At 41.2% G+C, this 27893-nt stretch overlaps 1 protein-coding gene across 1 annotated transcript in view; it reads left to right on the top strand.

Moving 5' to 3' along the window:
- Positions 1 to 27623, top strand: part of nyap2a (neuronal tyrosine-phosphorylated phosphoinositide-3-kinase adaptor 2a) — a 102164-nt gene extending 74541 nt beyond the window's left edge. The window contains exons 5-7 of the mRNA XM_021563189.2: positions 8021 to 8221; positions 9634 to 9743; positions 25216 to 27623. Coding sequence (XP_021418864.2) covers positions 8021 to 8221; positions 9634 to 9743; positions 25216 to 25455 — 551 coding nt within the window. The 3' untranslated portion in view covers positions 25456 to 27623. The remainder of the gene's footprint in view (positions 1 to 8020; positions 8222 to 9633; positions 9744 to 25215) is intronic.
- The last annotated feature ends 270 nt before the right edge of the window (positions 27624 to 27893 follow it).

Below are 27893 nucleotides of genomic sequence, written 5' to 3'. Positions count from 1 at the left end.
TGTCTCACCGTTCCTCTGCGCTCCCTCCTTGCCCTGAGAAAAGGGGACACAGTCTTCCAGCTGATGCACCAATTCATGTCGTTTCACCTATGACCAGAGAAAGTTAAATATTCCTCGATACTAAAAAAGACTCATTCTACTAATAATAACAATGCAAGCTTATTGAAACACTTCGTTATACTCATTGATTGCATCTCCAGTGCTGGTTATAGCATGAGTGCAAGTAGGGAGAACATGCATTTTATGACTTAAAGTGGCTTCGGAAAGTATTCAGACACCTTGACTTTTTCCACATTTTGTTACATTACAACCTTATTCTAAAATGGATTAAAAAAAATAAAAAAAATCATAAATCTACACACAATACCACATAGCAACAAAGCAAAAACTGTTTTTTTAGACATTTTAGCAAATTTATACATGAATTGTTTTTAATCACATTTCCATAACTAGTCAGACTATTTAGTCAGTAGTTTGTTGAAGGACCTTTAAAAGTGATTACAGCATTGAGTCTCTTGGGTATGATGCTACAAGCTTGGCACACCTGTGTTTGGGGAGTTTCTCCCTCTTCTCTACAGATTCTCTCAAGCTCTGTCAGGTTGGAAGCACTATGGACAATTCCTTGAACCTCATGGCTTGGTTTTGCTCGGACATACACTGTTAACTGTGAGACCTCATATAGTCAGGCGTGTGCCTTTCCAAATCATGCCCAATCAATTACATTTAACACAGGTAGAATCCAATCAAGTTGTAGAAACATCTCAAGGATGATCAGTGGAAACAGGATGCACCTGAGCTCAATTTTGAGTCTCAAAGAAAAGACTTACGTGAATAAGATATTCTTATTGTTAAAAAATGTGCACAAATTTCAAAAAAACTGTTTTTGCTTTATCATTATGGTGTATTGTGTGTAGATTGAGATTTTTTTTCATCCATTTCAGAATTAGGCTGTAAATTATCAAAATGTGGAAAAAGTCAAGAGGTCTGAATACTTTCCGAAGGCACTCTATAAAAGTGTTGAAGATAGTATTGACAGTGCTGAATAACAATTTAAGCAGGAACTTGTAAAAACATCAGCTCTTTCTTGTATTAAATGAGTCTCTCTCTAGTCAGGGTTTTAAAAGTTTTGAAATCTCACTGTATCAACTTTGCTGTCCGCTCGAGGCTTGTTTTTACAGTCTTTGGCTCGATGAAACTGTGCAAACACAGTAATCTGAGCTATCTGATTGGTCGGCAGTAGGCCTATAGCTGCATTTAATTTTCTCTCTGGGCCTGCCGGGTATGCAGAGTTCTACCTTCAAACACATTAAATGGTTAAAAATGGGAAGTCATTAAATAAAACAAATATTTTATTAAAGTAAATTAACGTCAATAAATGATGGTTAATAAGTGAGAAGCAGTAATGGGCAGTCACTACCATCATGTGACTTTTATTTAAAAAATATATTCTGTGTCGTTTACAGCATTCAACCCGCATAATGCATATTGCATCTACTGTACTGTGTAAAAATTGAAATAAAAAACTGTGATCATTTTTTCAACATCGAACCGTAACCAAACCGACCTCAAAAAATACTAATCGCTCAGCACTAGTGTGTGTGCCCGGATGTATCAGAGAGCCAGCGAGATGTGGAGAGAGACAGCAGACAGTGTGTGCTGTGGGATTGAGGGAGCATGGAGGAGGCCAAATCAGCGGGTGGTGTCTGTGTTTTTTTTTTTTTACTACATGATTTCATATGTGTTTTTTCATAGTTTGATGTCTACTATTATTCTACAAATTAGAAACTAGTAAAAATAAAATAAAAACCCTGGAATGTGTAGGTGTGTCTGAACTCTTGACTGGTACTGTAGATGTTTACTCAAATATGGAAATTATTTTTTTAATGACAGATGGCTGCTATATTTATTTTTATTTTGGTTGAGAAAGGTTGGTTTGAGAATGTTTTACTAAGAGGGACTGAACCAGATTTTCTTGGAGCCCCACCTCAAGTGTAGCTTCTTAAAGTAATACTTCAATGAATGTTAATCTTCAGTTCTGTTACAAATGTCTCAAAATATCTAGGTAAATTCAGTGACTGCTAAAAAGTTGCAAAAAAGTATTGAATATATCCACCCACGGATTATACCTGTCTTCTACCCAGATACACTGAGAGATAAATAAAGAGAGACAAAGAAGAATGCTTGGGGTCATTGTCCATTTGGAAGGCCCAATTGCGACCAAGCTTTAACTTCCTGACGGATGTCTTGAGATGTTGCTTCAATATATCCACATAATTTTCCTACCGCATCTCGCCATTTATTTTGTGAAGTGCACCAGTCCTTCCTGCAGCAAAACACCCCCACAAAATGATGCTGCCACCCCCGTGCTTCACGGTTGGGATGATGTTCTTCGGCTTGCAAGCCTCCCCCTTTTTCCTCCAAACATAACGATGGTCATTATGGCCAAACAGTTATATTTTTGTTTCATCAGGCCAGAGGACATTTCTCTAAAAGTATGATCTTTGTCTCAATGTGCAGCTGCAAACCGTAACCAACTTTTTTATGGCAGTTTTGGAGCAGTGGCTTCTTCCTTGCCGAGCGGTCTTTCAGGGAATGTCGATACAGGACTTGTTTTAGTGTGGATATATATACTTTTGTACCTGTTTCCTCCAGCATCTTCACAAGGTCCTTTGCTGTTGTTCTGGGATTGAATGGCATTTTTCGCATCAAAGTACTCTCTAGGAGAGAAAGTGCATCAAAGTACATCTCTAGGAGACAGAACGCGTCTCCTTCCTGAGCGGTATGGCGGCTGCATGGTCCCATGGTGTTTATACTTGCGTACGATTGTTTATACAGATGAACGTGGTACCTTCAGGTGTTTGGAAATTGCTCCCAGGGATGAACCATACTTGTGGAGGTCTACATTTTTTTTCTGAGGCTGATTTCTTTTGATTTTCCCAGGATGTCAAGTAAAGAGGCACTGAGTTTGAAGGTAGGCCTTGAAATACTTCCACATGTACACCTCCAATGAACTCAAATGATGTCAATTAGCCTATCAGAAGCTTCTAAAGCCATGACATCATTCTCTGGGATTTTCCATGCTGTTTAAAGGCACAGTCAACTTAGTGTATGCAAACTTCTGACCCACTTTGTGATACAGTGAATTATAAGTGAAATAATCTGTCTGTAAACAATTGTTGGAAAAATTACTTGTGTCATGCACAAAGTAGATGTCCTAACCGACTTGCCAAAACTATAGTTTGTTAACAATAAATTTGTGGAGTGGTTGAAAAGCTAGTTTTAATGACTCCAAGTGTATGTAAACTTCCGACTTCAACTGTATGAAGTGTGTGCCCTCAGGCCACTACTATACTATCACATATCTACAACACAAAATCCATGTGTATGTGTTTATAGTGTGTATGTTATCTGCTGTGGAATTGAGGGAGCATGGAGGAGGCAATACTAACGGGTGGTGTGTGTGCACAGACGCTGTCAGTCAGTGTGTGTCCAGCAAGGAGAATTAGCATGAGCCCAGGACTTAAATATATTTCTTTACCCCGTTTTGTACCCAATTTCGTTGTATCCAATTGGTAGTTAGTCTTGTCTCATCGCTGCAACTCCCGTATGGACTCGGGAGAGGCGAAGGTCGAGGGCCGTGCGTCCTCCAAAACACAACCCAGCCAAGCCGCACTGCTTCTTGACACAATGCCTGCTTAACCCGGAAGCCAGCCGCACCAATGTTTCGGAGCAAACGCCGTACACCTGCACCCGGCCTGCCACAGGAGTAGCTAGGGTGCGATGGGACAAGAACATTCCTGCCGGACAAACCCTCCCCTAACCCGGACGACGCTCGGCCAATTGTCTGCCACCCCATGGGTCTCCCGGTCGCGACCAGCTGCGAGATAGCCTTGTCTCCAGTGACACATCTAGCACTGCGATGCAGTACCTTAGACGACTGCGATGCAGTAGCTTAGACCACTCGGGAGCCCAGAACTCCTATGAAACACTGCTTCTCCCATAGGCCTATCATGATGCAGATCACACACACACGCTCCTGACCAATTGTGCTATTTTGTGTTTTTCAACCTATCCTTGACCAAGTCTGTAATACCTACATGTTTCAAGCAGACCACCATAGTCCCTGTGTCCAAGAATGCCAAGGTGCTCAATGAACAGCATTCTCATGTAGGTGTGTCTTTTGTCCAGTTGGGACAGGGCAGTGTGGAGTGCAATAGAGATTACATCATCTGTGGCTCTGGTGGAGCAGTATGCGATTTGGAGTAGGTCCAGGGTGTGATGATGGTGTTGATGTGAGCTGTGACCTGCATTTCAAAGCATTTCTTGACTAGAGATGTGAGTGCTACAGGGCGACATAGTAACACGAAAACACACTCTCTCTCTCTCTCTCTCTCTCTCTCTCTCTCTCTCTCTCTCTCTCTCTCTCTCTCTCTCTCTCTCTCTCTCTATCCTCTGCTCTGGCTGGCAAATGGACCGTGCTCAAGAAGGTTATTACGGCTCATACACTTGCCAGTGAATATAATTGAAAAAAGCTTTCATCTGCTAGCAAAGCAATTTCCTTAATGCCTTTAGCGCACATGAAGGACGTGATGAATGTGGTGGCAAATGGACAGGCTGTGAGCGCAGGTTGCAGGGTTTAAAAAGACAGCCCAGCCGCCCAGCAGAGGACAGGAAAAGAGGCATGAGGACGTGTGGGAGGGCGGAGAAAGCATGAGTAGAATAAGCATGCATAAATGGACAGTGTAGAAGAGAAGGGATGACCAGAACACAACACCATGATCTCGCTGGTGTAGGGTGCTAGACCATTCAACCTGAGGGGTTGTACAAAGATAATAGGCCATCTGGCATTGCTATAGCTTCCTCTTGGCACAATGTACACAACCTTAGACATCTGCAACATTTTGGGAATATGGCCTCCTCCTTTCTAGCAACACACCTCTGCACCCAACAATATTCAGCTCTATAGTGACACCCCGTGGTCATATCATACTGCAGTATCTTAACATCCCAAAAGACCCAAGGACTCCTTAGGGACCTGTGCAGTGTTGATCTGAGAGGATTGGAGTGGTGCCCTGATTGAAGATCTGATCCTTTCTTATCTACATACATTTTTATTCATATTTATTTGGGGTGATTTTACATTTATTTAGTCAGGGATTGTCACGTTCATCATAACGAGGAGACCAAGGCACAACGTGAGATGAATACATTCCTATTTATTTAAACAAAGAACACTGAAGAACACTGAAGAACACTGAAGAACACTGAAGAACACTGAAGAACACTGAAGAACACTGAAGAACACTGAAGAACACTGAAGAACACTGAAGAACACTGAAGAACACTGAAGAACACTGAAGAACACCGAAGAACACCGAAGAACACCGAAGAACACCGAAGAACACTAAACAAACGTGTCGCTATTAACACGAGTGCTGACATGCAACTACACATAGACAATAACCCACAAAACCAAAATGGATAATGGCAACCTAAATAGGATCCCCAATCAGAGACAATGATAAACAGTTGCCTCTGATTGGGAACCAATTCAGGCCACCATAGACCTACATTTAGCTAGACAAACCAAAACCCCATAGATATACAAAAAACCCTAGACAAGATGAAAACACACATACCACCCTCGTCACACCCTGATCTAACCAAAATAATATAGAAAACAAAGATAACTAAGGTCAGGGCGTGACAGGGATGTCATGTTGAAACTCATGTTTTTTTTGTGACATCAATACAAAATAAATACACTCTGGAAGTAAATATGAACCTTTGCTTAGACAGGGAAGTCACATCAAATGTAATGTATACACCAGGGAAGCAAATACAAAATACACATAATCAATCAACCAATCATGCCATTAAAACAACCATAGGGGAATAGGTTTGTCCAATTTTTCCTGGAGTTCATTCCATGTCTGGGTAGCATATAATCGAATGCAGTTTTCCCTAATCATGATGAGGTACATCAAGAACAAGCCAGTTCTGTGAGCAAGTCAATGGCTGTGTTTGCACAGGAAGCTCAAATCAGATCTTATGCTAATTATTTCCATATCTGATACCTATCTGATCTTTTCACTAATGGGTGAACAGCTGAAATGGGTGAACAGGCAAAATAAATATGGAATCTAATCTTTTGACTTCCAATTTATACCACTTCCAAATGCGGATCTCAGTGGAGGCTCTTCAGAGGAGGAATGGGAGAACCATCCTCCTCAGTGAAGTTCATAAAAATCTCAATTGTAAAACATTTTAAAAGTAAAACCTTTTAGATAATACTATATTAAACATAATCATGTCGCCAAATAACTGATTAAAACACACTATTTTGCAAAGGTCTACAGTAGCCTCAACAGCACTTTGTAGGATAGCACCATGGTGTAGCCAGAGGACAACTAGCTTCCGTCCTCCTCTGGGTACATTGAATTCAATACAAAACCTAGGAGGCTCATGGTGTTCACCCCCTCCCATAGACTTACACATTATGACAACTTCAGGAGGTTGTTCTCCAGCCTATCAGAGCTCTTGAATGATGAACTGAGATGTTGTCCACCCAATCAAAGGATCAGATAATTAATCTAGCACTGACAGCATAAGCTACAGATAGCTAGCACTGCGGTAAATAAAAGGTGGTGAGTAGTTGACTCGAAGAGAGAGGGAGACAATCGTTGAACAGTTTTGAGTAAATTAATTTCTTCCAAAAAGAAGGAGAAGCAAGAGAGAAATAGAGAGAGAGAGATTTTGTCATTTTTTTCACTCTCAGTTTCAGCAAATGCAGCTAGCTAGCGTAGCCTACTAGCCTACTGAAACACCCTGCTCAAACAGAGGGATGCTATGTTAGCTGGCTATGACTTTCCAACTGGAATTTTCACTGGAATTCTTCCAAGTCAAGGTAAGCTTTTGATTTGTTGTGCATTAAAGTCCACAAACAAATACAATGTGGCTGTCATGAGAGTGAACTCTGTTTACGTGTGATCAAAGGTGTATTCATTCCGTTGATTCTGTTGAAAAAATGTTTCTTAAAAGTAAAAAAAAACTGCAACTATTGGACTAATGATTACACCCTATAGCAGCTAGATGCAGGCAAGAGTGTGCAAGGCGGTATTGAATGTCACTGTCTATCACCTCAAATGTGTCTCTCGACCCGTGTGCACCTACGTTGTAAACTTTCATTCATAGGCTAGGTTGTAGCAACCTCATGAGTATAGGGAAAATGAAAGTACCATGTGAACTGGGTGAATTGCATATGAATAAGAGTCATCCAGTATGCAGTAATAGAAATAAGGCCTTGCTCATAAAACATTTTTTGGCTTAAACGGCACTGACCACCACTGGTAGATCTCAATCCTGATACAATTCTCATGTTCCATATGTGACCTCAGTCTGGACCCTCAGATCAGATTTTTTTGCTGTGAATTGGCTTTTTTGCATATGACCTGCCGCTACTATGACAAGCACCCAAAATGTAAAGGGACAGTGACAGAAAATGAGCATTCCATCTGTATGCTACTTCATTGGCTACATCAGTGTAAATGCGCAAATCTGATATGGGTCACGTGTAAATCTGAGTGTGGACAGTCATAAATAAAAATTGGATATGAAAAACAAATCTGAATTAGGTTCTTAGTTTGGTAGTATAAACACAGGTGGTATGCCTCCAATTAAAAAGAGATGAAAGATCGGTATGCTGCGCTTAAACAGGCAGACAACTTCTGGTATTATTTCCATGTATTGGTCTTTTGACAGCTCTTTCTACAATATTTGGGGAAAAGATCAGAATTGGGCTGTATGTGTAAATGCAGCTGTAGGGAGTTTCTGTCAAACTGCATTATACAGCAATGGAAACCAGGCCACCCTAGATGGTGGCCTGGTTTCAGTAATAACAGGAAGGGGACTATGGTACACTGAGTCCAGAGGTTTTATTGTAGTGGTGGCGTGCATATAGATTGTGTATAAGCATTTACTAAATGTAATAGCCTTTTCAAAACAACCCTCTCCCTCCCAGGTGAAGCCAAGACCAGGAGCCACAGTACAGAACCTCTATCTAGGCACGAGAGCAAAGTTCACCACGGAGGCAGCCAGGAGTCTCCCAAATCCCAGGAGTGGGATGGGCCCTCCGGACATTCATCCAACCCCACTGCCATGCCCAGCCGCCTGGGACGCTCTTCTGTCAGCCCCACCATGATGCTGGGGAGTGGGGTCACAGGTGAGGGCCTCTGCCTGGAGTTAATTACAGAAATGAATGTAAAAGAGAATGTTTCCAAAATTGATTGGTTTTGAATGAATGTGTTTTAGATGGAAATAGTTAAACAATTATTTGACTTCCAATGTTGGAGCCCATAGTGTTCGATTGGTAAGAGCTAATAATTTGGAAGACACATGAAAAGTTTCTACAAAATGTATTTGCATGACATCTGAGAATTATAAGTAGGCTATATGAGTATTGTATAACAGAAAAAATGCATTATGTCATGGAAGGCTAAATAATTCAGATATGGTGAAATAAATTAATGTTTACATCATCAAATTTTAATGTGTACAAAATGTGGCTCAGAATCCTTGATACAGTGCATTTGGGAAAGGATTCAGACCAGTTGACAATTTGTGACGTTGCAGATTTACTCTAAAATGTTTTATTTTTATTTTTATTCCCTCATCAATATACACACAATACCCAATAATGACAAAACAAAAACAGGTTTTTAGATTTTTTTTAATGAAATATCACAATTACATAGCTATTCAGACCCTTTACTCAGTACTTTATTGAAGCACCTTTGAGTCTTCTTGGGTATGATGCTACAATCTTGGCACACCTGTATTTGTGGAGTTTCTCCCATTCTTCTCCGCAGATCCTCTCAAGCTCTCTCAGGTTGGATGGGGAGCGTTGATGCACAGCAATTTTCAGGTCTCTCCAGAGACGTTTGATCAGGTTCAAGTCTGTGCTCTGGCTGGGCCACTCAAGGACATTCATAGACTTGTCGCGAAGTCACTCCTGCGTTGTCTTGGCAGTTTGCTTGGGGTGATTGTCCTGTTAGAAGGTGAACCTTCTGAGCCAGTCTGAGGTCCTGAGCGCTCTGGAGCAGGTTTTCATCAAGGATCTCTGTGTACTTGGCTCCGTTCATCTTTTCCTCGATCCTGACAAGTCTCCCAGTGCCTGCTGCTGATGAGGGGAAAAAAACATTTAATTAATTTTAGAATAAGCCTGTGACTTAACAACATTTGGAAAAAGTCTAGGGTTCTTAATACTTTTCGAATGCACTGTAAATTAAGATTGTACTCTTCTTGAATTTACTGTTGAGTTGGTTGAAGTCATATGCAACTGAAATGCAACTTGTGTGACCACTATGCATTTCTGACATTCAATGCAACTGAGATGAAGTTAATAAAACGCAGGTGCTGAGGAAAGAGCAGTCAAGGTTAGCTAACCGAAATAATTATGTTTCATTATTTGGGTTTTAACTCCTTTTGAAGGCTAAAGCACAGCTAAATGAAGGACAGGGCAAAATGTGCCTATATGTCCTGACAACACTATCGGCCCTTACAACACAGGTCCTCAAAACATCCCTAGCAGCAATGTGCTGTACATCCTAACCGACTGAGCATGTCTCCCTACAGAATCCAAAGCGGTGTGTAAGCTGGGCCGGTCAGCCTCTACATCAGGGGTTCCTTCCCCGTGCGGGACTCCCCAGCACCAGCCCTCAGAGCCCCAGCCAGGCTATAGTCAGGTACCGCCGCATGCCACCACAGAATAAGAGAGCAAGCTAGAAAGAAAGTGCTTGTGACCTCATGTGGGGCCCTTGTCCCTGTCTCTCTGTGTTCACCTGTGTGTCGGCTGTCTGACCCCATCCCCAAATCGTATTTTCCTCAACCCGTAGCCCCGTCCCCCTGTCACCTGTCCCACCACTATGTAGCTGTTTTGTCTCGTCTGTATTGCATTTATCCAGGGTCACTCTGCTTATTTGTGTTTTGTTTTTGTGGAGACATCTTCATCCTGTGGTATTTCAAGTTGATTGGTATACTCATATATACAGACATCAAACCTCAGTGATATAATAATCTGTTTCCATCTCAGGACAAGGAGCCAGGGCAAACTTTCTTCCTCCCTCCTCCTTTTACTTTTACCACTATACCTACCTGGCCCTCCTTAATTTAGCTGGCCCTTACTTACTTCAGCTAAGCCCTTCCCTTTGTACACTGACTGAAAATTCCAATTTACTGGAACCGTACCACTGCACTTTGACCTTACCTCTCCACCTGTGCCTTTAGCTGGCCCTTAACCTGGACTTCGATCTGGTCCATAACTAGCACCTTCCATCTTCCCTTTTCTTTTACCTCTATGACCATCTATGCTATAACCTGACCCTTTAATCTATACATTGACCAGGACTTTGACCTATGCCTGGCATTTTAACTGTTCTGTCTTTTACACAGCATTTTACCTGCTTTTCTCCCTGGCAGCACCTTCAGTTCCCAAACCCCTAGCAGATGTGCAGCTTCTACTTCTAAAAATGACCAAACGTGACTAATTTCATGTTTGATGTATGTATATACAGGGCCATGAAAAAGCATTTGCCCCTTTCTGATTTTCTCTACTTTTGCATACTTTTGATACTGAATGCTATCAGATCTTCAACCAAAACCTAATATTAGATAAAGGGAACCTAAGTTTACAAATAACAAAAAATCTATCTATTATTTGTATTTATTTAATTAACAAAGTTATGCAACACCCAGTTCCCCTGTGTGAAAAAGTAATTGCCCCCTTACACTCAATAACTGTTTGTGCCACCTTAACTGCAATGACTGCAAAGAAAGCTTCCTGTAATTGTTGATCAGTTGCATAACTTTGTTTATGAAATAAATTAAATAATGTTGTAATTGTTGTGTTATTTGTTCACTCAGGTTCCCTTTATCTAATATTAGGTTTTGGTTGATTACAAAATCTAATAACAAATATGCAAACATTTTGAAAATCTGAAAGAGGGCAAATGCTTTTCCGCAGCACTGTATGTATACACAACATACAGTGCCAGTTAAAAGTTTGGACACACCTACTCATTCAAGGGGTTTTTCTTTATTTTTACTATGTTCTACATTGTAGAATCACAGTGAAGACGTCAGTGAAGACAAATTATGAAAAAACACATATGGAGTCATATAGTAACCAAAAAAGTGTTAAACAATTCAACATATATATTTTAGATCCTTCAAAGTAGCCACCCTTTACCTTGATGACAGCTTTGCACACTCTTGACATTCTCTCAACCAACCTCATGAGGTAGTCACCTGGAATGCATTTGCTGCAGAGTATAACTTTCATTAGAGTTACCAGCCTCTGAAATTGAAGCCCAAATAAATGCTTCACAGAGTTCAAGTAACAGACACATCTCAACATCAACTGTTCAGAGGAGACTCTGTGAATCAGGCCTTCATGGTTGGATTGTTGTGAATAAACCACTACTAAAGGACACCAATAAGAAGAAGAGACTTGCTTGGGCCAAGAAGCGCGAGCAATGGACATTAGACCGGTGTAAATCTGTCCTTTGGTCTGATGAGTCCAAATTTGAGATTTTTGGTTCCAACCGCCGTGTCTTTGTGAGACGCAGAGTTAGTTAACGGATGATCTCTGCATGTGTGGTTCCCACCGTGAAGCATTGAGGAGGAGGTGTGATGGTGCTTTGCTGTCTGTCTGTGATTCATTTAGAGTTCAAGGCACCCTTAACCAGCATGGCTACCACAGCATTCTGCAGCGATACGCCATCCCATCTGATTTGGGCTTAGTGGGACTATCATTGGATTTTCAACAGGACAATGACCCAAAACACACCTCCAGGCTGTGTAAGCCAAGCTATTTGACCAAGAACGAGAGTGATGGAGTGCTGCATCAGATGACTTGAACTCCACAATCACATGACCTCAACCCAATTGAGATGGTTTGGATGAGTTGGACTGCAGAGTGAAAGAAAAGCAGCCAACAAGTGCTCAGCATATTTGAGAACTCCTTCAAGACTGTTGGAAAAGCATTCCAAGTGACTACCTCATGAAGCTGGTTGAGATAATGCCAAGATTGTGCAAAGCTATCATCAAGTCAAAAGGTGGCTGCTTTCAAGAATCTAAAATGTACTTTTTTGTTTACTACATGATTCCATATGTGTTATTTTATAGCGTTGATGTCTCCACTATTATTCTAAAAAGTAGACAATAGTAAAAATTAAGAAAAACCGTTGAATGTGTAGGTGTGTCCAAAGTTTTGACTGGTACTGTTTGTGGAATGTTTATTGAGAGCACTATGTGTTTGTGTATGCTGTTGGTTATGGAACAAGTTTTTACTTTTCTTATATCTCTTTGAGTGATCAACCATTCTTGAACATGTCTCATTGATGTATACATATGTATCTCTCTTCTGGGGAGGCAGCATATGATGCTTCAGAATTGACATGCTACACACACAATAAACAAACAACATGCACACACACACACTCACACACAAACACACACACACACACACACACACACACACACACACACACACACACACACACACACACACACACACACACACACACACACACACACACACACACACACACACACACACACACACACACTATGACAGGTCATTCAACCATTTGCACGAATCAGAACTAAGCTACCCAGCCTTCTTCATTCTCACTCCCTAGCTCTTAGAAAAAGTTGTCTAACTAAAAACAGAAGGCCTATCCTACTGAAAGATCCAATCAAAACAGAGGCCAAGAAAATAAAACCTTGTCAAATCGTTCTGTCATTCCTCCCTTTCTGTGTCCTTTTTGTGTCTGTGTCCTTGTCTATATATTGTGAGAATGCTGAAAAAGCATTTGTTGTTATATGTGTTTTCAAATGAATGTCTTACTGTGTGCATGTTTGTGTATTTGTGTGTTTGTGTGTATGAACATGCAGTGGGCCATGTTTCACAATTACATAAATACTGCTTAAACTTCCTATCTGAATAATTGAATATTTGATGACCGTAATGTCTACACTTGAATTTACTGTTATATAAGCCTTGGTCAATGATGACACTGTGTTTTACTGTTCATGGAAAGGTGGACAGTCTTATATACATCAATACACCATATAGTGTTATACACATGGAGACTACGTAGGTGGTAGTAAATACATACCTGATCTATTTAGACAAAATCAACACACACTTCACAACCAACACATCTGCCAAGACAATACACACATTAACATAGACTTGCGGTCTCATTCAACAAACACTACTGTCTGTACCTTTCCTTAACATTAGGAAAGTAGTAGCACTCACTACCAGCTATTTTCTACTTCTGTCTATAACATAAACCTAGACCATTGGTTCCCAACCTTTTCTTAACCGTGGCACACCTTGATGGGATAAAACATTCTGTGGCACACCTAAACTTTTCCTAATCATTTATTTTGTGGTAATCTGATCCATACTGCAAATAATCCATTTTCTGTAACATTTTTTTTCTTTCATAGAATACATAGGGTTTATTTAAACTATTTTCATAGTTCCTTACTCATGTTTAATTTGTGTGGACCCATTTAAAGCGTCCTGCAAATCTCCAATATAAAGAAAAACTCTTGTAGCTCCAGTAAAATAGGTCTATAGGTTAATAGGTTAATTTTGAATGGAAGAATCTAGAGATGAGAGGTTTTCGGCATTGTAAAGGTGCAACCACAAACACAAAGCAATGCTCCGTTTGATTCTTTGGCAGAGGCTGTGGTACTGCTAAGCCTCGTCAGACTTGCCTGTGCAAAGGGTTCTCACGAGAAGTAAAATTATACGAATGACCATGCTCGTTGTGCACCCCTCAAATGATACAAATGTAACAACAGCTCCAGCGCATTGGACTTGAAACAACGATACCGATGCAACCATGTGTGCCATTCAATATATTATCTACAGTCATGGCCAAAAGTTTTGAGAATGACACCAATATACATTTTCACAAAGTCTGCTGCCTCAGTTTGTATGATGGCAATTTGCATATACTCCAGAATGTTATGAAGAGTGATCAGATGAATTGCAATTAATGGCAAAGTCCCTCTTTGCCATGCAAATTAACTGAATCCCCAAAAAACATGTCCAACGCATTTCAGCACTGCAACAAAAGGACCAGCTGACATCATGTCAGTGATTCTCTCGTTGACACAGGTGTGAGTGTTGGCGAGGACAAGGCTGGAGATCCCTCTGTCATGCTGATTGAGTTCGAATAACAGACTGGAAGCTTCAAAAGGAGGGTGGGACTTGGAATCATTGTTCTTCCTCTGTCAACCATGGTTACCTGCAAGGAAACACATGCCGTCATCATTGCTTTGCACAAAAAGGGCTTCACAGGCAATGATATTGCTGCCAGTAAGATTGCACGGAAATCAACCATTTATCAGATCATCAAGAACTTCAAGGAGAGCTCTGATGAATCCCCTTTCCGATTGTTTGGGGCATCGGGGAAAAAGCTTGTCTGGAGAAGATAAGGTGAGCGCTACCATCATTCCTGTGTCATGCCAACAGTAAAGCATCCTGAGACCATTCATGTGTGGGGTTGCTTCTCAGACAAGGGAGTGGGCACACTCAGAATTTTCCTAACACAGCCATGAATCAAGAATGGTACCAACACATCCTCAGAGAGCAACTTCTCCTAACCATCCAGGAAAAGTTTGGTGACAAACATTGCCTTTTACTGCATTATGGATTACCTTGCCATTAGGCAAAAGTGATAACTAAGTGGCTCGGTGAACAAAACATCGATATTTTGGGTCCATGGCCAGAAAACTCCCCAGACCTTAATCCCATTGAGAACTTGTGGTCAATCCTCAAGAGGCAGGTGGACAAACAAAAACCCACAAATTCTGACAAACTCCCAGCATTGATTATGCAAGAATGGGCTGCCATCAGTCAGGATGTGACCCAGAAGTTAATTGACAGTATGCCAGGGTGGATTGAAGAGGTCTTGAAAAAGAAGGGTCAACACTGCAAATATTGACTGTTTGCATCAACTTCATGTAATTGTCCATAAAATCCTTTGACACTATGAAATGCTTGTAATTATACTTCAGTATTCCATAGTAACACCTGACAAAAATATCTAGACACTGAAGCAACAACATTTGTGGAAATTAATATTTGTGTCATTCTCAAAACTTTTGGCCACGACTGTAAGTGGCACTGGTGCGCCCAAATCAAAATCCCATGTTCATTCCACAGGTCATGTTTATAAGTGTTAGAAGAGTGTTCCAAAAAAGGTAAACTGAGAGTTCCTCAAGTCACACCAGTGTGCCGCGGTAAACCGGTTAAAAACCACTGACCTAGACTACTCACAATTTGTACTCTTTCCAGACACCAACAACACACACTTCAGGACACATACATCTATCATACAAATACAGTGTCTAGTGAAAGTCTACACACCCCTGTCACAATTGTCACATTTTGCTGCCTTAAAATTGGATCTAAAAGGGGATTCAATTAGATTTTTCCCATGTGAAACTTCTGATCCCTTATTGATTTCACTAGTTAAATCTACCTCAGTGTAGATTAATTGGGAGGAGATAGGTTAAATAAGGATTTTTAAGCCTCGAGACAACTGAGACATGGATTCTGTATGTGTGGCATTCAGAGGGTGAAAGGGCAAAACACAAGATTTAAGTGCCCTTGAACAGGGTATAGTAGTAGGTGCCAGGCGCACTGGTTTGTGTGTGTCAAGAACTTCAACGCTTATTGGGTTTTTCATGCTCAACAGTTTGCCGTGTGCATCAAGAATGGTCCAACATCCAAAGGACATCCAGCCAACTTAACACAACTTTTTTTAAATTTGATTTATTTTACCTTTATTTAACTAGGTAAAAGAACAGGTTAAGAACAAATTATTATTTTCAATGACGGCCTAGGAACAGTGGGTTAACTGCCTGTTCAGGGGCAGAACGACAGATTTGTACTTTGTCAGCTTGCAACCTTCCGGTTACTAGTCCAACACTCTAACCACTAGGCTACCCTGCCACCCTGTGGGAAGCATTGGAGTTGACATGGGCCATAATCCCTGTGGAAAGCTTTCAAAACCTTGTAGAGCCCATCCCCAATGAATTAAAGCTGTTCATCGTGGCAAAAAGGGTGCAACTCAATATTAGTTAGGTGTACCTAATGTTTTGTAGACTCAGTGTATATCCATTGTTTTTTGTAAAAAAAAATGCTGAAGCTCGGTAGATTTGGTTGAGAATCATTATTGGCGGCAATCTTCAAACCTTTTCAAGCTGTTTTAATGTCAGGACTGAGAATGGACCCCTCAGGAACACTCAACAACTCTTGGACAGCCATTCTGTTATCTTTGGCAAAAACATTTGTTTAATTGTCCCACTGAAAAATACAACTATATTCCAGGGTTCAGAACATATATTCAGAAGACTGAGGCACATTTTCCTCTACCTTTTTACCTGGGCTTTGCTCCTTTCATATTATTTTGATCCTTTTATAACTCTACAGCCCCTGCCAGTGACAAGCATATTCATAACATAATACTGCCACCACCATAGGGATCAACAATATGACATTCACTCCACATTGCTGGCCAGTATGACAACATGAAAAGAAGGAAGCCTTTATTAAAACAAATCTATTTTAAATAATCTATTATGTTTGCAAAAAGGTCCTTAGGTAACACTGCAAGACAACATGGCAAATAAATACACTTTTTGCCTTCAAGTTTGGGACAAATCCAATAAAACACATCACAGAGTGAACCCCTCTGTATTTTGAAGAAATGTGGTGGCAGCATTATATTATGCTTATGCTTGTTACCGGCAGGGAAAGATGAGTTTGTCAGGATCAAAATAAATATATATACAGTACCAGTCAAAAGACACACCTTTTCATTCAAGGTTTGTCTTTATTTTTACAATTTTCTACATAGTATAATAATAATGAAGACATCAAAATTATGAAATAAAACATATGGAATCATGTAGTAAAAAATGATTCCATATGTTTTATTTCATAGTGTTAAAACAAATCAAAAACAAATGTTTTATATTTGAGATTCTTCAAATGTAGCCACCCTTTGTCTTGGTGACACCTTTGCACACTCTTGGCATTCTCTCAACCAGCTTCATGAGGTAGTCATTTGCAATGCATTTCAATTAACAGATGTGCCTGGTTGAAAGTGGAATTTCTTTCCTTCTTAATTAATGCGTTTGAGCCAATCAGTTTTTATTTTTTATTTTTTATTTTATTTAACCAGGTAAGCTAGTTGAGAACAAGTTCTCATTTACAACTGCGACCTGGTCAAGATAAAGCAAAGCAGTGCGACAGAAACAACAACACAGAGTTACACAAAAAATAAACAAGCGTACAGTCAATAACACAATAGAAAAAAAAAAAAGTCTATATACAGTGTGTGCAAATGGCATTAGGCAATAAATAGGCCATAGTAGCAAAGTAATTCCAATTTACCAGATTAACACTGGAGTGATAGATGAGCAGATGATGGTGTGTAAGTAGTGATACTGGTGTGCAAAAAAGCAGCAAAGTAAAAATTAATAAAATATGAGGATGAGGTAGGTAGATTAGGTGGGCTATTTACAGATGGACTATGTACAGCTGCAGCGATCGGTTAGCTGCTCAGATAGCTGATGTTTGAAGTTCGTGAGGGAAATGTAAGTTTCCAGCTGCAGCGATTTTTGCAATTCGTTCCAGTCACTGGTGGCAGAGAACTGGAAGGAAAGGCGGCCAAAGGAGGTGTTGGCTTTTGGGATGACCAGTGAAAGACACCTGCTGGAGCGCGTGCTACGGGTGGGTGTTGTTATCGTGACCAGTGAGCTGAGATAAGGTGGAGCTTTATCTAGCATATATGTATAGATGACCTGGAGCAAGTGGGTCTGGCGATGAATATGTAGCGAGGGCCAGCCGACTAGAGCATACAGGTCACAGTGGTGGGTGGTATAAGGTTGGCAGGTTAGCCTAGTGGTTAGAGCGTTGGACTAGTAACTGAAAGGTTGCAAGTTTGAATCCCCGAGCTGACAAGGTACAAATCTGTCATTCTGCCCATGAACAAGGCAGTTAACCCACTGTTCATAGGCGGTCATTGAAAATAAGAATGTGTTCTTAACTGACTTGCATTGTAAAATAAAAAATAAATAAGGTGCTTCGGTGACAAAACGGATGGCACTGTGATAGATTACATCCAATTTGCTGAGTAGAGCTATTTTGTAGATGACATTGCCGAAGTCGAGGATCATAGTCAGTTTTACAAGGGTAAGTTTGGCGGCGTGAGTGAAGGAGGCATTGTTGCGAAATAGAAAGTCAATTCTAGATTTGATTTGGATTGAGGATGTTTGATATGAGTCTGGAAGGAGAGTTTACAGTCTAGCCAGACACCTAGGTATTTGTAGTTGTCCACGTATTCTAGGTCAGAACCATCCAGAGTAGTGATGCTAGTCGTGTGGGTGGGTGCGGGCAGCAAACGATTGAAAATCATCCATTTGTTTTTGCTAGCGTTTAAGAGGCCACGGAAGGAGTGTTGTATGGCATTGAAGCTTGTTTGGAGGTTTGTTAACACAGTATCCAAAGAAGGGCCAGATGTATACAGAAGGGTGCCATCTGCATAGAGGTGGATCAGGGAATCACCCGCAGCAAGAGCGGCATCGTTGATATATACAGAGAAAAGAGTCGGCCCGAGAATTGAACCCTGTGGTACCCCCATAGAGGCTGCCAGAGGTCCGGACACCAGGCCCTCCAATTTGACACACTGAACTCTGTCTGTGAAGTTGTTTTTTGAACCAGTCGAGGCAGTCATTTGAGAATCCAAGGCTATTGAGTCTGCCGATAAGAATACGGTGATTGACAGAGTCGAAAGCCTTGGCCAGGTCGATGAAGACGGCTGGACAGTACTGTCTTTAATTGATGGCGGTTATGATATCGTTTAGTACCTTGTGCATAGCTGAGGTGCACCCATTCCAAGCTCGGAAACCTGATTACACAGCAGAGAAGGTACGGAGGGATTCGAAATGGTCAGTGATGTGTTTGTTAACTTGGCTTTCAAAGACTTTAGAAAGGCAGGGCAGTATGGATATAGGTCTATAACAGTTTGGGTCTAGAGTGTCACCCCCTTTGAAGAGGGGGATGACCGCGGCAGCTTTCCAATCTTTAGGGATCTCGGACGATACTAAAGAGATGTTGAACAGACTGGTAATAGGGGTTGCAACAGTGGTGGTGGATCATTTATAAAAAGAGGGTCCAGATTGTCTAGCCCAGCTGATTTGTATGGTTCCAGGTTTTGCAGCTCTTTCAGAACGTCTGCGATCTGGATTTGGGTGAAGGAGAAGCTGGGGAGGCTCGGGCAAGTAGCTGTGGGGGGTGCAGAGCTGTTGGCTGAGGTTGGGGTAACCAGGAGGACAGCATGGCCAGCTGTAGAGAAATGCTTATTGAATTTTTTGATAATCATGGATTTATCGGTGGTGACCGTGTTGCCTAGCCTTTATCAGTGGTGACCGTGTTGCCTAGCCAGCTGGGAGGAGGTGCTTTTGTTCTCCATGGACTTTAGTGTCCCAAAATGTTTTGGAGTTAGAGCTACATGATGCAAATTTCTGTTTGAAAAAGCTGGCCTTTGCTTTCCTGACTGACTGCGTGTATTGGTTCCTGACTTCCCTGAACAGTTGCATATCGCGGGGACTATTCGATGCTATTGCAGTCCACCACAGGATGTTCTTGTGCTGGTCAAGGGCAGTCAGGTCTGGAGTGAACCAGGGGCTATATTTGTTCTTAGTTCTACATTTTTTGAAAGGGGCATGCTTATTTAAGATGGTGAGGAAATGTATTTTAAAGAAAGACCAAGCATCCTCTACTGACGGGATGAGGTCAATATCCTTCCAGGATTCCTGGGCCAGGTTGATTAGAAAGGCCTGCTCACATAAGTGTTTTGGGGAGCTTTTGACAGTGATGAGGGGTGGTCGTTTGACCGCGGACCCATAGTGGATGCAGGCAATGAGGCAGTGATCGCTGAGATCCTGATTGAAATCAGCAGAGGTGTATTTGGAATGCAAGTTGGTCAGGATAATATCTATGAGGGTGCCCATGTTTACAGAGATTGAGGGCATCTAGCTTAGATTGTAGGACTGCCGGGGTGTTAAGCATATCCCAGTTTAGGTCACCTAACAGAACAAACTCGGAAGATAGGGGGGCAATCAATTCACATATGGTGTCCAGGGCACACCTGGGAGCTGAGGGGGGTCTATAACAGGCGGCAACAGTTAGATACTTATTTCTGGAGAGATTCCTTTTTAAAATTAGAAGCTCAAACTGTTTGTGCATAGAACAGGAATGTATGACAGAACTTTGCAAGCTATCTCTGCAGTAGATTGCAACTCCTCCCACTTGGCAGTTCTATCTTGATGGAAAATATTGGAGTTGTGTATGGAAATCTCAGAATTTTTGGTGGCCTTCCTAAACCAGGATTCAGACACGGCAAGGACATCAGGGTTGGCGGAGTGTGCTAAAACAGTGAGTAAAACAAACTTAGGGAGGAGGTTTTTAATGTTAACATGAATGAAACCAAGGCTTTTTCGATTACAGAAGTTAACAAATGACACAGGGCCTGCTTTAGCCTCCACATCACCCGAGGAACAGAGGAGGAGTAAGATGAGGGTACGGCTAAAGGCTAGCAAAACTGGTTGTCTAGTGCGTTGGGGACAGGGAATAAAATGAGCAGATATCTTTGCGTGGTAGAATTGTTTCAGGGCATAATGTGCAGACAGGGGTATGGTGGGGTGCGGGTACAGTGGAGGTAGCCCAGGCACTGAGTGATGATAAGAGAGGTTGCATCTCTGGACACGCTGGTTATACTGGGCGAGGTCACCTCATGTGTGGGAGGTGGGACAAAGGTATGTGCAGTGGGACTAGGAACTCTGCAGTTAACTAGAACAATGATAATTATCCTAAACAACATTATACAATGCATATTGACATTTGAGAGAGGCATAAAGTGATGCATAAAACAATCACAGGTGTTGATTGGGAGAGCTAGCTAAGATGACAACGGGTAAGACAACAACAACAGGTAAAATTGCGATGAATGGGCAGAGAAGGTCGGTTAACTACACACAGGGCCTGAGTTCGGGGCGAGGGCCGACAGAAAACAAAGGTAAACAAAGTGGAGTACTGTGATAAATGAACAGTCAAGCAGGCATCAGTTATGTAGCCAAGTGATCATAGGGTCCAGTGTACAGCAATAGATGGAACAGGGAAGCCTCGGGGTGGTCATTGCTACGCTAGCACGCGGGAGACACAGCGTTTAAAGTTAGCAGTCTGGGGTAAGGAGAAGCGTCTGCTCCGACATCCGGCAAAGGCCGGATGAAGGCACAGCTGATGGAATTATGTCTGCGGACCAGTCGTGGTGGTACGGCGTGGCGCCGAATCGACGAAGGGACCGGGCCAGATGGCGAAAGAGGTATTGTAGTTGTGGTAAATACATTTGCTAGCCGGGAGATGCACCTGGCTCAGATCTAGCTTCGGGGCTGGGTCACTCAGTGGCAGCGAGCTAGCTGTGATGATCAATGGTCCAGGGTTTATGGCAGGAATCCGACGTTGAAGTGGAGATAAACAGTCCGAGGCTGGCAGGTATTATCCAGGCAAAAAAACAGGCTGGTGCCTGAGCAGAGGGTGACGGTTGCTAGCAGTGGCTAACAATGACTAACGAGCTAGTAGCTAAGTAGCTGCCTAGCTTCTGATGCAAGTTTTGGCTATAAGATCTAAAAAAAAAATTGCGGTTCGGTGTCACATTGAGTGAGGCGGATTACCGGAAGGTATATTTAATTTTAAAATGGGGAAAAAGATATTGAAAAATAAATTGGAATATATACAAAAAAGACGATAAAATACGAAAAGTAAACGAGAGGACGACAAACCATGTCTGCGCTGCTACATAATCTTGGTTCACAGTTGTGTTGTGACAAGGTGGGGTTGGTATGCAGAAGATAGCCCTATTTGTTAAAATACCAATTCCATTTTATTGCAAGAACAGCGCAAATGAGCAAAGAGAAATGACAGTCTAGCATTACTTTAAAACAGGACTGTCAGTCAATCCAGAACATTTCGAGAACATTTCGAGAAAGTTTCTTCAAGTGTAGTCGCAAAAAACATCAAGTGCTGTGATATACAGTTGAAGTTGGAAGTTTACATACACTTAGGTTGGAGTCATTACACGTTTTTCAACAACTCCACAAATGTATTGTTGACAAACTATAGTTTTGGCAAGTCGGTTAGGACATCTACTTTGTGCATGACACAAGTCATTTTTCCAATAATTGTTTACAGACAGATTATTTCATTTATAATTCACTGTATCACAATTCCACTGGGTCAGAACTTTACATACACTAAGTTGACTGTGCCTTTAAACAGCTTGGAAAATTCCAGAAAATTATGTCATGCTTTAGAGGCATCTGATAGGCTAATTGACATAATTTGAGTCAAATGGAGGTGTACCTGTGGATGTATTTCAAGGCCTTCCATCAAACTCAGTGCCTCTTTGCTTGACATCATGGGAAAATCAAAAGAAATCAGCCAAGACCTCAGCAAAATATTGTAGACCTCCATAAGTCTGGTTCATCCTTGGGAGCAATTTCCAAACACCTGAAGGTACCACGTTCATCTGTACAAACAATAGTACGCAAGTATAAACACCATAGGACCACGCAGCCGCCATACCGCTCAGGTATGAGACGTGTTCTGTCTCCTAGCGATGAACGTACTTTGGTGCGAAAAGTGCCATTCCTTGTGAAGATGCTGGAGGAAACAGGTACAAAATTATTCGAAACCAGGCCAGAACTTGTCCGTGTAGACCAATTTGGGTTTCCAATCTCTCCAAAAGAATGTGGTGATCGATGGTATCAAAAGCAGCACTAAGGTCTAGGAGCACGAGGACAGATGCAGAGCCTCGGTCTGATGCCATTAAAAGGTCATTTACCACATTCACAAGTACAGTCTCAGTGCTATGATGGGGTCTAAAACCAGACTGAAACATTTCGTATACATTGTTTGTCTTCAGGAAGGCAGTGAGTTGCTGCGCAACAGCCTTTTCTAAACATTTTGAGTGGAATAGAAGATTCGATATAGGCCGATAGTTTTTTATATTTTCTGGGTCAAGGTTTGGCTTTTTCAAGAGAGGCTTTATTACTACCACTTTTAGTGAGTTTGGTACACATCCGGTGGATAGAGAGCCGTTTATTATGTTCAACATAGGAGGGCCAAGCACAGGAAGCAGCTCCTTCAGTAGGTTAGTTGGAATAGGGTCCAGTATGCAGCTTGAAGGTTTAGAGGCCATGATTATTTTCATCATTGTATCAAGAGATATAGTACTAAAACACTTGAGTGTCTCTCTTGATCCTAGGTCCTGGCAGAGTTGTGCAGACTCAGGACAACTGAGCTTTGAAGGAATACGCTAATTTAAAGAGGAGTCCGTAATTTGCTTTCTAATAATCTTGATCTTTTCCTCAAAGAAGTTCATGAATTTATTACTGCTGAAGTGAAAGCCATCCTCTCTTGGGGAATGCTGCTTTTTAGTTAGCTTTGCGACAGTATCAAAAAAGGAATTTCGGATTGTTCTTATTTTCCTCAAGTTGGAAAAATAGGATGATCGAGCAGCAGTAAGGGCTCTTCGATACTGCACGGTACTGTCTTTCCAAGCTAGTCGGAAGACTTCCAGTTTGGTGTGGCGCCATTTCCGTTCCAATTTTCTGGAAGCTTGCTTCAGAGCTCGGGTATTTTCTGTATACCGGGGAGCTAGTTTCTTATGAGAAATGTTTTTAGGGGTGCAACTGCATCTAGGGTATTGCGCAAGGTTAAATTGAGTTCCTCAGTTAGGTAGTTAACTGATTTTTGTCCTCTGGCATCCTTGGGTAGACAGAGGGAGTCTGGAAGGACATCAAGGAATCTTTGTGTTGTCTGTAACAATGTTATTGATCCATCCTCAGTTTTCTCCTATCACTACCATTAAATTCAAACTGTTTTAGTCACCATTGGCCTCGTGGTGAAATCCCTGAGTGGTTTCCTTCCTCTCCGGCATCTTAGTTAGGAAGGACGTCTGTAACTTTGTAGTGACTGGGTGTATTGATAACCATCCAGTGTAATTAATAACTCTCCCATGCTCAAAGGGATATTCAATGTCTGTTGTTTTTCCCCACCTACCAATAGCTGCCTTTCTTTGCGAGGCTATGTAAAACCTCCCTGGTTGAATCTGTGTTTGAAATTCATTGCTCGACTGAGGGTCCTTACAGATAATTGTATTTGTAGGGTACAAAGATGAGATAATTAAAGAATCATGTTAAACACTATTATTGCACGCAGTGAGTTGGAATGCCAAGGTTGTGGGTTCAATTCCCATGGGGGACCAGTAAAAAAACATTTGAACTCATTACTGTAAATTGCTCTGGATAAGGGCATCTGCTAAATTATTAAAAATAAGCTTAATGTCCTCTATGGGATCGGTGTCCCTCCAAGTATGGTTGAGCTAAGGTGATTAGCATGACGTTGTAAGTAACAAGACCATTTCCTGGGACACAGACATGTCTTATATGGTCAGAAAGCTTAAATTCCTGTTCATCTAACTGAACTGTCCAATATACAGTAGCTATTACAGTGAACAAATACCATGCTGTTGTTTGAGGAGAGTGCACAACAACATAAACATTTCATCATGGCAACTGGTTTGATACATTCACCTCTGAAGGTAAATAATGTACTTATATTCAGTAATCTTGCTCTGATTTGTCATCCTGAGGGTTCCAGAGATAAAATGTAGCATTGTTTTGTTTAATGAAATCTATTTTATATTCAAATGTAGGAACTGGGTTCATGTTTTCTCAACTTTTTCTTTCACATTGAACATGTGGATCAGTTGTGTAGATATGTAGGAAAACCATCTAATGTAAATCCCTTTTTTTATAAAATTTTAAGGCAGCAAAAATGTGATAGCTTTGCAAGGGGTGTGTAGACTTCACTAGGCACTGCACATATTATTGACTGATTTTATTACACTCAACTTACTTTGCCAGTAAGATTGCACATGTCTGTTGATAGAGACGAATTACACTCATAGTCTCTCTCTTCGAATGCTGTCTGTCTATGGCAACACCAACATTCTGGGCAACCCCCTCATACCCTCTGTCCCCCACCCCTCCTCACCCCAGATGATCCCTCCCATGCTGTGGGCTTGCGGAGACAACACCATGATGGAGATGATTGAGAAGAAGCGCTGCCTGTGTCGGGAGATCAAGGCCCGCCGGGGGCCAGCAGACAACAACCTGTGTAAGCAGGACAGCATGCCCATCTTGCACAGCTGGAGGAAGAGCAGCAATGGGACCAAGAAGTATGGCGGCCCTCCTCCTTACTCCACACAGACCACCGTCTTCTGGGACACAGCTATCTGACAGGAGTGATCCACCCTGTCCTGGGCCTTGTCACGGGCCTTGTTCAAATGGAAGAACCAGGACTTGACCAGTATGTCCAGGACTACCTGGACTTGACTAGTAAGAAACACATTTTGTTTTCAGTTGCAAAGCATTTTAAAACGTTTCTGTTGCGTGCCCTAATGAACACAACCCTGTCCTCAGACTCCTCCCCCTTCCTTTCACAAGCCAGAGATGGGCATTGAGCTGGTGACCAATCAGAGCACAGGGAGGAGTTCCCCCCCACATCTCTGTTGTAGCAATTCAAATATCTGGTATATCTCCCTGGTTTCGTATTGCTAATTTATATTTAAAAAAATTGTACCTCAGTAATTGTCTTAATATTGAATATGCTTAGTACAATTATATATTTTCTAAAGATTAAAAAATATAAAACAATTTGGAAATTTTAGTCTACAGTTGTTAAATGGTTTTTCAAACCTTGTCTTGGATATTTATGTTGCAAGGACACTTGTCTGTGCGTTGGAGAAAATAATATGTTGCCAATACGTTGAGCCAATTCAGTAAGAACACCATGGTTTTTTATACAAAAAAATCTAAAGGATAAATGTTCTTATAACGATGAAAAAAGCACTAATTTTAAATGGAATATATTTTGGCATCTTGAATTTAGATGTTGTTGTATTGGAATGCTGTTGTGAACCATTTGAATGATCCACAATGTAGGTTTGGCTTGCTCCACTGCCCTAACAATCACTATGACCATGTCCCAATACTTAGGGCAAATCTGCCATATCATATAGGGCCAGGACCAAAAGTAATATGGTAGCACCTCGGGGCAAATCCTATCAAATCAGTGGTCGGACAAAGAGACAAGGGTAACAATTTACTTGACACCCAGCGCCATAACACGTTATGGCACGATCTTAACATGTCATATGTCATAACAACTGACGTAACCTGTCATAATTTAGTCAGAACACTATCATGACACATATTTTTTGTTGTGACATTTATTGCATTATTTTATGGCTGGTTATGACACCAACATAAGTGTAAAACCCACAAAACCCACCACACAAGGCAAAACATTCCGTTACACCATAGCCTACTTGTCAACAGTATATTTATGTTATATAAAATTTTCTGACATTGAACATATTCAATTATTATTGTAATTGCGCAAAAATTAATGTCAGACATGCACCTACCCCAATGCTCTGTTGCTGATGACTGGGATAAAAGCAGGAGAAGATTTCAGGAGCAGGACAAGACAACTTCTTTCTGACTGATTACTGACATAAGGGCATATATGGCTTATATGATTATGATGGTCATAATACCTCTTGACAGTGTCATAAAGTATATTTTCTTAATCCAAGTAAAGTGACACAGGAAGGTCATAATGCTTCATTACAGTGTCATAAAGTGTATTTTCTGCAAGTGATTTAAAATATGATGAAAAACAACATGACTGTAAATAATGAATTACGACAACAACAAAGCACTTAAGAAACAATCTTTCAAATGAAAGGAACCTTCTTGGTAGGGATTTTTGTTTTTAAATAAATGTGGGTTTTGACAGTCTTATGTATGTCATAAAATAATGCAATATATGTCATGTTTGTACATATATGGGTAATGACAGTGTTATGACCATATTATGGCAGGTTATGACAAGTTATATCAGCTATTATGGCATTTTATGACATGGTCATGACTGTGTCATAAAGTGTTATGAAGCTGCGTGTCAAGTAAAGTGTTACCGAGACAAGAATATAGGAGACAAGGAGATAGGAGGGAAGGATGACATTTATTAAGAGTGTTGGGACAAGATGGTTTGTACAGTACCCTACATAATCTTTTCACACGACTGAGCCCAGCCAAACTTCACTGCCCTGGTTACACATCAACCATAGTTGCTGGAACCGAGCTGGAAAGAACAATGTGAAAACAAAATGTTGACACTAGCAACTACGGTTCGGGTCTACACAAAAGTGTTTAAAAAGTATAAGAGATTATAAGAGAATCAGTGACCCACATCACCGTGCCAGAATAGTGACTGACCGGGCAGTGGAAGACTCGGCCATAGGGATGGAGATACTGTCATGGTGTATTTAATAAAGGCAGTTAAGATTATCCACCTATTCAGACAGGAATTAAGCTTGAATTAAAATTATGTTCTCTTATCTGAGTCTGGGGGTATTTCTCTTGCCTCCAAATGAAAACAATTATAGTGAGTTTGAACTTTCCCACTGATTAACTGAAGTTCTACACATGTTAAATATTTCCAAATCGAGTCATATCAAAATAATGTGAGGAGACATGATTATTGTTTACAAATGACCACACATCATACCATAACATATACACACACCAGGAGCCTATTCAGGAGGATGTAGCCTCTGGAGCTAAGGCATCTCACATTCTGTTTGAAAGCCTGGGGAAGTTCTCATCAG

Source organism: Oncorhynchus mykiss, chromosome 15 (genome assembly GCF_013265735.2).
Source record: "Oncorhynchus mykiss isolate Arlee chromosome 15, USDA_OmykA_1.1, whole genome shotgun sequence".
NCBI lineage: Eukaryota > Metazoa > Chordata > Actinopteri > Salmoniformes > Salmonidae > Oncorhynchus > Oncorhynchus mykiss.
The sequence above is the reverse complement of the archived record's forward strand: the minus strand, read 5'-3'. Positions and strand labels throughout refer to the sequence as shown.